Source organism: Prunus mume, linkage group LG3 (genome assembly GCF_029339155.1).
Source record: "Prunus mume cultivar Tortuosa linkage group LG3, ASM2933915v1, whole genome shotgun sequence".
In the NCBI taxonomy this organism is placed as follows: domain Eukaryota; kingdom Viridiplantae; phylum Streptophyta; class Magnoliopsida; order Rosales; family Rosaceae; genus Prunus; species Prunus mume.
Genome location: NC_142700.1, coordinates 5,021,625 through 5,034,116, shown reverse-complemented (window position 1 = coordinate 5,034,116; position 12,492 = coordinate 5,021,625). Strand labels below are relative to the sequence as shown.

General features: G+C 39.0%; 2 protein-coding genes across 3 annotated transcripts; one reads left to right on the top strand and one right to left on the bottom strand.

The window, feature by feature from the left end:
• Positions 1-272: 272 nt before the first annotated feature.
• MNS3 (alpha-mannosidase 3) lies at positions 273-4,570 on the top strand. Its single transcript, XM_008227255.3, has 6 exons — positions 273-669; positions 1,006-1,964; positions 2,712-2,967; positions 3,315-3,512; positions 3,665-3,813; positions 3,934-4,570. Exons 1-6 carry the CDS (start codon positions 589-591, stop codon positions 4,190-4,192), a joined length of 1,902 nt encoding a protein of 633 aa, XP_008225477.2. The 5' UTR covers positions 273-588; the 3' UTR covers positions 4,193-4,570.
• On the bottom strand, positions 4,563-8,683 carry LOC103325120 (potassium channel KAT3-like). Of its 2 annotated transcripts, XM_008227256.2 has the most exons (11): positions 8,265-8,683; positions 7,920-8,135; positions 7,659-7,814; positions 7,477-7,534; positions 7,064-7,381; positions 6,519-6,758; positions 6,223-6,321; positions 6,090-6,122; positions 5,806-5,991; positions 5,028-5,703; positions 4,563-4,870 (listed from the first exon to the last, which is right to left on the bottom strand). In XM_008227256.2, exons 1-11 carry the CDS (start codon positions 8,441-8,443, stop codon positions 4,728-4,730), a joined length of 2,304 nt encoding a protein of 767 aa, XP_008225478.2. In that variant the 5' UTR covers positions 8,444-8,683; the 3' UTR covers positions 4,563-4,727. The 2 variants fall into 2 exon arrangements, with proteins under 2 accessions (XP_008225478.2, XP_088905035.1); XM_089048909.1 differs by having other exon boundaries at positions 5,028-5,991.
• Between the last annotated feature and the right edge of the window lie 3,809 nt (positions 8,684-12,492).

Genomic DNA, 12,492 nt, shown 5'->3' with positions numbered 1-12,492 from the left:
TAAACTTTATTTAGACACCCCAAGTGTTGAATTGAATTTCATTGGTTGGTTTTGGTTTGCACAAATCTAAACCCAATTGATTTGGGCCATTTTCGAATTGGACTCTAAAATTGATGTGAGGATTTTTTTTTCTTTATTTTTTATTTTTGGAAAATCAAGTCGTCAACAAAAAAAATAAAAAGCTCGTGGACTTCCCCCTGACCCAACTCTATCATAATTTTCCGTGCAAGTCCAAGGCCTTAAATGGAAATTCTGTCGATGACGTGTTTCTTCGTGTATTTCTCCTCGTCGTGAGTCGTGTTTGTCGAATGGTCAACAAAAGCTCTCTCTCAAATTTACAGACAAAGAAATACAGGAGAAAGGAGTGAAGCTCCTAAACGATCGGTGGTATTGATCGCCATTCAACGTCCCCGCGAATCCAATTCCGCGCTCAAAACACAATAACCCAATCAAAATTTTCCATCACTTTCTCGGGAAAATCTCATCCAACTCGGCGCACGGTGCATCTCAGCCTCCGACTGTAGAGGCGGAGCTGAGCAGTGAGAGCGGAACCCTAAGGCCGCTGCGGCGACGGTGATCGGATCGAGCATGTCGTCCAAGTCTCTACCTTACTCCAAGAAAGATGTCTACTACGACAACGCCAAGTTCCGCCATCGCTCCTTCGTCAAGGTCCTGCATTTCTTAGATCTCTCTCGTTTCTGCGCTTCTAGTTCTAGTCAGTTGGATTCACTGTTCAGATTGCGCTTAATTCTGAAAATTGATTAAATTTATTGTTTTTTCATATAGCTGAATTTCAGTTTTCTTACACTGTGGAGATTAATTAATTAGATGATGATGCTCTAGTAATTAATTATCATATTGTAAGATTGTATGGATAGGATAGATCAAAGATGCGATTTAAAAAATGTAATTTTTTTACATCCTAATTAGTAGTTTTTCTCTATTAATTTGATTTAGCACCTTGTCTTATTTAAGTGACATAAGTTTATATGTCTTGTTTCCCAGATGATATCTCAGTCCTTACACACCAGTAACGTAAAGCATCACTGTATGAGTTGTAGTACAGGAAAGTTTCTATTTTTAATAATGATATTTGGTGTAGCATATCTTATGCTGACACACACAAGTCCCACGAATTCTGTTACTGGCGGATTTGTGAAGGGTAGTAAGAACAATTCAGTTGAGCACATTACAGGCGGTGGCATTAGATTTGGAAATATTTTCAGAAAACCACCAAGGCTTCCTCCTCAATTACCGCCTGGTGAAAAAGGTAGCACCGGTAACCTTGGTCATGAGCGTAGGAAGTTAAATTCTGACCCAAAATGGATAGCTAGGCAACAGGATGTTAAGAAGGCTTTTATTCATGCATGGTCTGGTTATAAAAAGTATGCAATGGGTTATGATGAGCTGATGCCCGTGAGCAAGCGTGGAGTTGATGGGTTAGGTGGTCTAGGTGCAACTGTTGTGGATGCCCTTGATACTGCCATGATAATGGGTGCTGATGAAGTTGTTTCCGAAGCAGGCTTATGGATTGAAGCACACCTTTCAAATAGGATTAATCAGACGGGACAAGTTAATTTATTTGAAACTACAATACGTGTTTTAGGTGGTCTTTTAAGTGCATATCATCTTAGTTCTGTGGAAAAAGGGATGGACTCAACACATAAAGGACCTAAACCAGTTGTTTATCTGGAAACTGCTAAAAACTTAGCTGATCGTCTACTATCTGGTTTTACTTCCAGTCCAACTGCTATTCCCTTTGGTGATGTTGTTCTTCGCGACCCTTCAGCGCATCCAGCTCCTGATGGTCGTAGTAGTACTTCAGAAGTTTCTTCTTTACAGCTTGAATTCAATTATCTAAGTTCAGTTTCTGGTGATCCAAAGTACAGTGTGGAAGCTATGAAGGTCTTGGAACACATGAAGACTCTACCAAAGGTGGAAGGACTGGTTCCTATCTTTATAAAGTATGAGCCTTACATCTCAAATATTTTATTAATACTTACATCATTATTCTATTCAACTTCTTAATTCTTGCTTATCAGTCTAGCATCTTGTTGACATTTTCCTTGTACCTAGCAGCCCTCATTAGGTCTACAGAAAATGACTTATACTATACTTGTATGATTATGATTTGATTACATACATTATACTCCATTATGATATGTTGGGTCTTATAAATAAAAACATAGAGTTGGGAATATGAAAAGGACCCCCTTGTGCTTATCTAAGAACAAAATATATGGGTTTGGGACCAAAAAAATGTTTGCTCTCAAAGGTGGGGGAGAATACCTCTTTGTTCTTCTATGAGAAATGTTCAACTTAACTGGTTGAATTCCATGTGGCCTTGATATAATTCCACCATAATAACTTCCGTAGAAGAATTTCTTAAATAATCTTTTCTGTTTCCCTTTTTTCTACAAGTCTATGTGATAAACTCTTATAATACGAGTATTCTTATTGAGGGTGGTGCTGAAAGGTTCCTGATTCTAGGAGTTCCCTCCCTTGGTCACTTGGATACAATTATTGGTGGATATTTTGATTGTTGCTCATTTCTAAAACTGTACTTGCACAAATGTATTTATTTGTTCTTGTGAGTGAGTGTGTGTGTGTTTATCTTTATGTTTCAATTTTTTAAAAATGTATTCAGTAGGCAGCGTCTCACATGTGCCTTTTTATTTTCTCTTTGTTGATGTTGTTTATACTGTATGCAGCCCCAGCACTGGTGAATTTAGTGGAGAAAATATAAGACTGGGGTCTCGCGGTGACAGCTACTATGAGTACCTACTGAAAGTTTGGCTTCAGAAGAATCGAGAAAGTAATGTTACATACCTCTATGATATGTATGAGGAAGCAATGAAGGGTGTTAGGCACCGTCTTGTTCGGAAATCAATCCCAAATGGATTGGTTTTTGTAGGGGAATTGCCTTATGGATCTGAGGGTTCTTTTAGCCCCAAAATGGATCACCTGGTAAGTTACACTCCACAAAATCTTTGGCATTTAGATAACTTATAAATTACTTGTCTATGCTATTGCTTGCTATAAGTTCTTCAAAGTCAGAAGGAAAAGGCCAACTAGGTGGACATCATGTTGCTCCACATAGGGCGGTGAAGTGTAGGTGGCATTGGATATGCTTAATCAAAGTTTTAAAGTCTAAATTTATTAATTGGCTTGTATTTTGCACAACCACAATGTACATGTATGCTTAACTTTTTGTGGTATCCTTGATAAGATGTATTTACCTGTCACTGCGCCAAGCTCATACTTGCTCTTTTGGAAATGATTCTTAGTGTGACATTTTGAACTGCCTTTTGCAGGTATGTTTTTTGCCTGGTACTCTTGCACTTGGTGCCACGAAAGGCATTACCAAGAAAAAAGCAATGACAGATAGTGTAATTAACTTTGAGGACCTAAAAAATTTGAAACTTGCAGAAGATCTGGCTAAAACATGCTTTGAGATGTATTCAGTAACCTCTACCGGTCTTGCTCCAGAAATTGCTTACTTCCATACAGAGGTTAGTTTTTGATCTACATGAGCTATATTATTTGGGAAAAAATCCGCCAAATTTTCACAATGGTCATTAAAGTAACATTTTTTGTCGTCATTCCGAACTTTCTATTGTCTATATTGTACCTGGTAACTTGACAATTTCTCTGATTGAAGCAGGAATTTTCTGAAGGAGGTCTTGATGGTGGTAACAAGAGTTCTGAATATGTGAATGACATAATCATCAAACCTGCTGATCGTCATAATCTCTTGCGTCCTGAAACTGTGGAATCATTGTTTGTCTTGTACCGCATCACAGAGGATCCAAAGTAAGCTTTTAATTTCCTCGTTATGCGTCCATCAGTTTTATTGCCCCATAAATAACACACGAGTAGAGGATAAGTCATATCCCCTTTTGGAGCACTTTCACTTATACTTGGTACTTGCAGATATCGTGAATGGGGTTGGCAGATTTTTGAAGCATTTGAGAAATATACGAGAATTGATACTGGCGGATACAGTTCTTTGGATGATGTAACTTCAATTCCTCCTCATAAAAGAGACAAAATGGAGACGTTCTTTTTGGGCGAGACACTGAAGTATTTGTACTTGCTGTTTGGAGATAGTTCCGTCCTTCCATTGGATAAATTTGTTTTTAACACAGAAGCTCATCCTATTCCGGTAGAAGGCACTACCAAGAGGGGATAAAATTTTGTTGCACTAAAGCATCAATTCAAAGGAAAAGGAAGCAAAGCAAGTTTGGACAAATTATACGGTAGCATATGTGAACTTGAATGCTCCTTCCGGACTGGCTGGTGTTTCATACATATTTATAGAGTATATCTGATTCCAGAAGACAGTAAATACCCTGGTTAAAGTTAGAGGCGGCTTAATTTGTTTCTCTTCTTGTGCAATTCATTACATGACAAACCTACAGGACGGAGAGTTTTTCCAGACACCCCTGTACTTGGGGGTGCACCGGATAATGAAAAGATTGTATTATGTACTAATCGCTATTTGACAATTTTGATTAATTACCTAATGGGGTTTTGCCCATCAAAAGTATGAAAGTGCCATATTCGGTAATCAACTCTTTTCCACTTCGCTGGTAGTATTACTGGATTTGGGGATCCAAAATCTTCAACTGGTGTAGTCACATCAAAATTTCTGTTAACATCTTATTTTACATTGCCTAAAAGTTACAAGCTATCTTCACCTCTACGTAGTTGTATCTAAATAAATATTAAGTCACATCAGAATTCATATTATCACTGTCATGATGAAGAAGAAACAGGTGATCACCATCTCGAACAACACTTATGTCATCTATTTCTGCATTCTCTGCATTAATGACTTTTGTAAGTTTGTAGCCTCCAAACTTCTCACCTGCAATGTCATAAAGTGTGAGGACAAAACTGTGCTGTTATGGAAACTGTATGCGGATCCTGTTAAGCTTTGTGTTGTCGAATATTTTCTAATTTATAAGAATTTATAGTTCAGGTTTGTTCCTAATCTACTTTTTGAGTTAAAAAGGAAAGCTTACTGGCAACTCTGAGCAGCTCTTCCATCGAATCAGGTAGGATTATTAACTTTGCAAGCTGCGTCTCTGATACACTTCCATTTTGAAAATGCATGTGGATAGTTACTCTCTTGTTGATTGATCTCATCCCTTCTTTATCTCTTGCAGGGCTAGAAGTGGCTGAGTAGGACTTCATGGGTTCCTTTCTCAAGTGAGCGTGGAGAAACTGGGTGCCCTCGTGTCTTTTGGAATTTCCTTTACAATTCCTGGTGCTTTCAGATGTTTCTGGCTCACTAAACTCTATTCTATGTTCATCTATTCTCCTATTCTCATAACTTCGTAAGAGGTCATTTATGCTCTTGTTTCCCTGCTGTTGTGCCAGAGCTTTTGGCGTCCAACCTCTAGTATCCGGTTTGTTTACATTGGTTCCTCCTTCAAGCAAAATTTTAACCATTTCCTTATGTCCCTGGCAAGCAGCAGAATGAAGAGCCATTTGGCCGTCCTCAGCAGCGATGTTGACATCCATTGCACATCTAGTTAAAATATCAGCCTTGCATATCTCACTCTTCTCTGTAGCCTCTGGACCTGTAAACAATGGATCTTGATGTGAATTGTCTTTGCATTGTGCTTGAGAACAGCATCCTTCTATTGGATCTGTATGTGGATATTCACAGCCCAACCCTTCTTGCCCCTTCTGTTTCTGTAAAGTAGAGTACAAACTATCAGTCTTTGGAAGAGAAGGGGTGGTGTGCATGACTGCACGTACCTTTTTTCTTTTTGAAAAACAATATTGTTTTAGTACCATAAAAATGTTGTTCATGATAATTTGCTCATCTTCCTTATTTGCCTGTAGAGTGGCCATCAGGGAACTGCTGCGGAGTCGTAAAATCTGAGAAAGTTCGGTGGTCCGAACGGTGAAAGGCTGTGGCATATTACATAATACTCCTATTTCTCCCAAAGTATCATCAGCAGTTGCCTTTCCTACAACCTGTTTGGAGCATGTGAAGTCAGATGTTATCTCTATGTTCTCCAATCCACAGAGAGTATTTTGAAATGTCAACAATCATATTTGTATCTGTGACTTACTTGCTCATGCCCATCAATATTGCATATCAAATCCTGCAACGATGGGATTTTCCCAATTGAAATTTAGGTCAGAAAGCTTTTGTAAGAATAATATACGAAGATCATGTAAGAGATAAGAGTTAAGCTGGCGCACCACTGCACCTGAGACCAGTATGTAAAGATCCGTTGGAGCCTCATTTTGTAGAATTACATCTTCCCTGGGTGGAAAATACTCTGCATCTATTTCTGATACCTTAATAAAAGAATGCATGGTTTTTAGCAATCTCGTGAGAAATTTAAAAGAGAAGATGAAGGGCGAACGGGGTCTAATCCAGTGGAAAAGAACCTTGACTTGTACTATGGCATCTTAGTTGTGTGTGTGAGTTTAGACTATCACTTGTACTAAAATAAAAATGAAGGTGGAGGTGAAAAAATAAAATAAAAATTTACCAACTGAAAGAGGAAGTCATGAGAAACTCCTTGAAAGAGATTGACTTTTTGAACAATGGGGAAGAAGAGATGTTGTGCAATGCTTGAACGAATGGCTTTTGGCAAACCATTTAAGGTCTCTTGCTGCTTCAATCCTTCTGTCTTGAACTTGAGGCATATATGTGACAACATTTGATCCTGAATGCGTTGGGGCAAGTCATTTCTTGCTGCAAATTCCGTAGCAGCTCTCACTGTGTCCCTCTATAAAACACCAAAAGCAAAGCTTCTTCATCTAATATTTTATTTTGGATTAAAAAAATTATAAAAAAATTAAATATATTTTTGAGTTGGGTTTCGACTCGAAGAAATACTCTCAAAATGTGGGGTAGACAAGAGAGCTTACAAAGGAACAGATATTTGGACCTTTTTCTAAAACTTTGATTGTGACTTGGGGATTATTTTGGTCCATTTACAACCTGCCTAGTGCCTAACCTTTGGGACTCTCTTAGGAGCTGGTTCATTACTTTGAGCTGTAGTTGTTCGCTAGAAAAGGGACTTTTACTTACAAAGATTCTGGTTCTGCTGGTCCAATGAACCACAAGGTTTGTCATGTTTCCAATGAGGTAAGATGTCAATCCCAAGTTGAAGAGCATGTAGAAAATGTCAAACAGCATCTCCCTGGGGTTCTCAGCATGCAAGTCCCCATAGCCAGTTGTTGTTAGTGTTGTTATAGACCAGTATATTGCAGTCACATATCTGTTCCAGAGACTGTCCTCTTTGAAATTTGGGTACACTGCACCAATCCAGGTTCGTTTCGGGTCAGGATATCGGTCTGCGATCAGATAGTTGAAGCATCCAGCACAGTGTACTGCAAAAAGGGTTACCTGCAATTTGGATGCCACAGAAATTCAGAAATGGTGAACGGCCAAAATGACTAGAGAAGAGTTATGGTGCATGCGTTGGGGTTTTAGGGGCTTACAGATATGAGCTTTGTGCACCGAATCCAGAAGTAATTGAACCGAATGTCCTTCTCAAGTCTGAAGGGAAAGCAAACCGGCCAGTGAGTGTTGTGTGTCAATACTTGCATCAGAACAATTGGAAAATTTGAAGAAAACCAAAGGCAAAGCCATAGGATTAGGATGGAAGAGTATGGTGATGAACCTTGCAAACAAGAAGCTGACACGTCTGAGGCGCCAGAGCCTGAGCATGTTGAGTAGTTTGAAGCCAAGTTCGCTGCCATGATTTGTGAAGAGGAGGCTAATTGACTGAAATGGTGCAGTGGAGCACACATCGAAAATGAACCAGGTTGAGATGTACCTGTTGGTTGTGTGAAAGAACAAAAGAAAGAGGATTATTTATTCTTGTAAAGAAACTAAAACACATCTCCTGGTTGTAATAACTCAGAATGAAGTACTAACGCACCTCATTGCGATTTGCTTGGGATTGTCAACGAGAAGATAAGAGCGGCTGTCGAGATAGGCAACAAAGAAAGTCAGGAAGATGTCAATGGCAAAGAAGCCATTGACAATGTTGTCAATGACGAAAAGAGCATCTTGCTTGTAAGGCAGAAATGCAAACTCGAACGGGCAAATCCAGGAGGAGTAAATGACTAGAAGAACAAGTAGCATCTCCCAAGCCCTGAAAAATGAGGATCATATTTAGAGAGAGGGCATGAATTTGATGAGCAGCAGCAGCAGCAGAGTAGAAAGAAACAAATAACATTGAAGAAGAAGTAATGTGACAAAGAAATGAATAAACGATCATCACCTATAGCGAGGATTGTATGGGGATATAATGTATTTCCTGAGCTTAGTTGACTGGTTGATTCTGGCTCCAAGGGAGGGCAGAAGATCACTAGAGAAGAAGCTGCTCTGAGCAACACTACCTATTTGATATTCATCAATACAGAACCTCTTGAAGAAGTTTTTTGTGCAGGAAAGTGACATATTTTTCTCTATTTTTTTTTTTTTTTTTGGTTTTTCTGGTCTTTGCTTAACTCTTCAAGACTTGTAAAGTAAAAGGGTTGGTTGCTAACTTGCTAGCTAGCTATAAGATTTGTGGGGTATTAATAGTAAGGCCACTTGGCTTCGGTGACACATCTCCTACTTCCCCTCCTTCCCCTGTAGCCTTTTTCGGTACCTTTTCGGTACCACACCTGTGACATATTTGCTTTTGAAACGAATATGCTGGAAGCTTAATTGTGCAGGTGGGCTAGTAGTGCTGGTTACGGATGGGAAAGCTAGAAGCAAAAAGATGAAAGAAGACTTTCCATCTTGTTTGAGCAAGAAAGGTAAGGAAATACGAACACGAAAAGAACAAGTTGTAGAGAGAGTGAGAAGAAGCAGGGGAAGTGGCAGACATGAGTAGCTTAATTTCTGTAATGCAGCAGCAGAAACAGCAGCAGCTGTAGATAAGCTCTTGCTAGTGATAGAGCAACAACAAGGAAGATGATAATGGTGGTTTTTGTTGTGTAAAGGTGGGGGTGGCGGGTGCGCCATCATTGATATACATGTGGAGTTTTTGCTCCAACAAGCGGATGCTCAGCAAGGACAGATTTCACTTGGTTTTAAGCATTTTGGCAATTCCCCTGATTGGTGTGTCAAATTTTTTTTTTTCAAGCATTCATTTCAAAATGTGAGAGAATGGACCAGAGGCTGATCTGGTGCAGTTCACTTCATGGATGCCACGTGAACCAATCAGAAGTTGTTCAAGAGGTGGTGACACACTTTTGCAAAAATCCGCCAACAAACAAAACCCAAGTTTTTATTTATTTTAAACTCATGATTATTTAGCTCCCTTCATATTCATATTAAGAGGCCAAGAGCAGACTTGCTTGCTGCTGAGGTTGTTTGTATACGGAACTCAATCAGAGCCATAAAAGTGTGAGATGGATTGGTGCCATATATCCAAATTCCTCTATATCTTTTTCCTCCTAATTTGGTTTTAGCTCTACAGGGTTCTCACCGACTGGTTTTTTTTTTGTGTGTGGCTGCACTGCATGTTGTTTTGATTTAACATGCGTCTGATCTAGTTTAATTAATTAAATAATCAAGGATTTCATCGGACGGTCAGGATGAGGTAATCTTTTTGAGTTCGAATGGTAATCTCCCATCTGCAACCTCCAACTCATCATGTAAATGTAATGCAGATTTGCTGGCTCCATGAAATCCTTTTGAGTGCATGAAATTTTGATGGCTAATGTGGCATATGGGATGTTGGCTTTGTATTTATCCTGGAAAAGCATGACTGGCTGTCAACAAAAAGTTGAAGAGACAACATATTATGCATGTCTTCACTCAGTATTATCCCCCTCTGATTTAATTGGCTGCAGATACTAATTCCTTGTTCTGATTGTTTTTTAATTCCCTACAATAACCTTTTATCATAAGTTTTAGAAGATAATCAAGGTTTAGACAAGTAACCCCTCCATCTCTCAAGGACTAATCCGTGTCATTGAATTAATGATGATGCGATTATTGGCTTGAAGCCCACTTGGTGCTTGCAGTAATAAGCCAACCTTGCAGAGGGTAACATGTGACAAGTTCTTGGGTCCCGTGGGTGTACCACTTCACTCCTCCGGCTATACACTTGACCAAAGGTAACTTCCTATATTTGGATAGCACTTTGTGGAATCCAAATGTAGGAAGGTTCTCTTTATCTGTGTGTGGCCGGACGGATAATCACGGTCGATCAATCGGATCAAAATATTTCTCCACAATATATAGTTGTCTCTTTAAGCTTAAATTAAAGCCACGTGAGCGACGTTTGCGTGTTTGGGTTTGATTAGGCAGAAACCCCACCACTCTTCCATTGTTAGTGACTATGTCTATAGCAATTTGTGTAATTATAGGGACTCTCTCTCCTCATTGGACCTCCTTATTTCTGGGGAGCCTCTCAATGACAAGGACTATGTGGCTTTGTATACTTCCTTCGCCTCTCTCTCTCTCTCTCTCTCTCACGCGGAAAAGGTGTATTGGGTCGATCGTGAAAATTGTGAAGAAAATAAAGCAATTGTTTTTAGGGTTTACATGCCAATCCTATTCAAGGTTTCTGATGAACATGTACCACATAAACCAAACATCAGTTTACCAAAACACCATTTGAGGCATATTAGAATTAAGGAAGACAATTCTCACACAAATAAGAGTAATTAACTAAATTAATTAGGCAATATTTGGCGGTAATGCATGCGAAATGAAGAAGAAAAATCGTGAACGTAACGTGGCCAGCATATATAGCATTCAAACCAAAAGTTTCATGTGACCATATCACATATAATTAACAAGTTTGAACTTTTTTGGTGCCACACATGCTTCATGGCCCATGATGCATATATCTTAGGGTTGAAAAATCGAAGAAGTAAACAAATTTAAATTATGCAAAAAAGGAGAGAAAGAAGTTAGTTCCCGTGATGGTTGGTTTGGTTGGGTTGGGAGGTCAGGGGCAATAGCCAATTTTGTGGGCAAGTTAAAGGTGGTCCAGCATCTATGTAAAATGATGGTTCATCTCATAAGATTGCTATAATCAATACTTGTACATCATGTGGTCCTTAACTGTGTTTCAGGCCGCCTTGGAAACTAGTGTTCTTCAACTTTCCAGCATTATACCCGATTAGGTGCCTAGCTAATATATTTATAACTAATGGTGCTGAATGGTGATTAGGATGTTTATCCGTGGGGAAATGTTGTTTTTCCAGACTTGTCTTGCATCGTCATGTATCGTATGTTATCAGACTATGAACATTGCTAAGGTTTCATTCATATTTGAATAAAAGTGCAGCTAAGCTAGCCATCATTATCATGCACATGAATTAAAAGTGAACAGAAGTCTTTTAACTCTTGAATATCGTGGGTCTTGATGAATATGGTAACGTTGACCAAATGCCCAAATGCTTGGAATGAAAGATTTCTTTGAAGGGCATAATTGGTCTCGTTTAGTATGCATTGCATGGAGTTGTAGGGTACGGCGGTATTAATTAGGTCAGATGCCTTGATCAAATTCATTTCCTCTAGACATGATACTCTTCAGATTGCTATGATTATGGACAAAGACACAAAGGAAAAGAGCATAGCTTTTGCTTTACATGTCTTATATTTTCAAGTAAAAAGAGAGGTCCGTAATTCGTAGGGTCGCATTGCCAAATTGCCAAGTTCCTTAATGGATGCCTTTCCAAATGCGGGTCAGATATCACTCCCTCAAAGCTTCATGATACCTCTTCTCCCACTCCCAATTTATCTTAAACAAATAGCTCCACCGCTAATCTAAGGTGTCGTTGATCATGTTGACTTAATTAGTTTGATCACGCCCGGTTAACCATTGTGCGTAAAGCATCCGTTGATGACGTTGACGTCTTGGTGGGTTTGACCGGTGTAGGTATCATGTATGTATGCATGGAAAAGAGTTTCAGAACTTGTTCGGAGCTACTTTGCCTGTTTTTATTGTGAAAATGATGTAGAACATGTTCCAAACCACTTAAAGTGATGAGCCAGCTCGACCCATTACTTGGTTTAAAAAGAGGCACACCCAAGAAAACTGATGACCACATTGCCTTGAAGATACGAATGATGCTTCCATTTCATTTTGATGCACAAAGTTTCTTCCAAAAATTTGGTGCAAGGCCGTCTTCTCATCAATTCTCCCATGTGAAGAATTGTTTCATGGTCCACAAATATTTTAGGTTAATGGCTGGGAGTTCGTACTTATCTACTTATCCCTAAGAGAGTTATAAGGTGATATAGATATTTGATCATCAATTATAAATGGACCAACATTAGAAAGGGATATAGCAGAATATAATATGAAATTAGATCCCCTAAACCCCAATCACATAAGGCCAAATGTGGATGATTACAGAAAATGGCGTTTTGTTGTTGTTTTTATGAGATTCATGTACATGCACGAAACGGAATGTTTTTGGCAGCTGGGGAATATTGGAGATGGCAATTTTAGTTTGAATTGATGAAAAGGGAAATTTGGGCTTTTTTTTGACTTTGAA

Coding starts and splice junctions, on each gene's coding strand:
- MNS3 (XM_008227255.3), top strand. CDS start 589: ATGTCGTCCAAGTCTCTACCTTACTCCAAGAAAGATGTCTACTACGAC. Junction 670..1,005: donor GCCATCGCTCCTTCGTCAAG/GTCCTGCATTTC, acceptor CTTGTTTCCCAG/ATGATATCTCAGTCCTTACA. Junction 2,968..3,314: donor GCCCCAAAATGGATCACCTG/GTAAGTTACACT, acceptor TGCCTTTTGCAG/GTATGTTTTTTGCCTGGTAC.
- LOC103325120 (XM_089048909.1), bottom strand. CDS start 8,443: ATGTCACTTTCCTGCACAAAAAACTTCTTCAAGAGGTTCTGTATTGAT. Junction 8,136..8,264: donor CCATACAATCCTCGCTATAG/GTGATGATCGTT, acceptor CTCATTTTTCAG/GGCTTGGGAGATGCTACTTG. Junction 6,759..7,063: donor CCAGCAGAACCAGAATCTTT/GTAAGTAAAAGT, acceptor GGTGTTTTATAG/AGGGACACAGTGAGAGCTGC.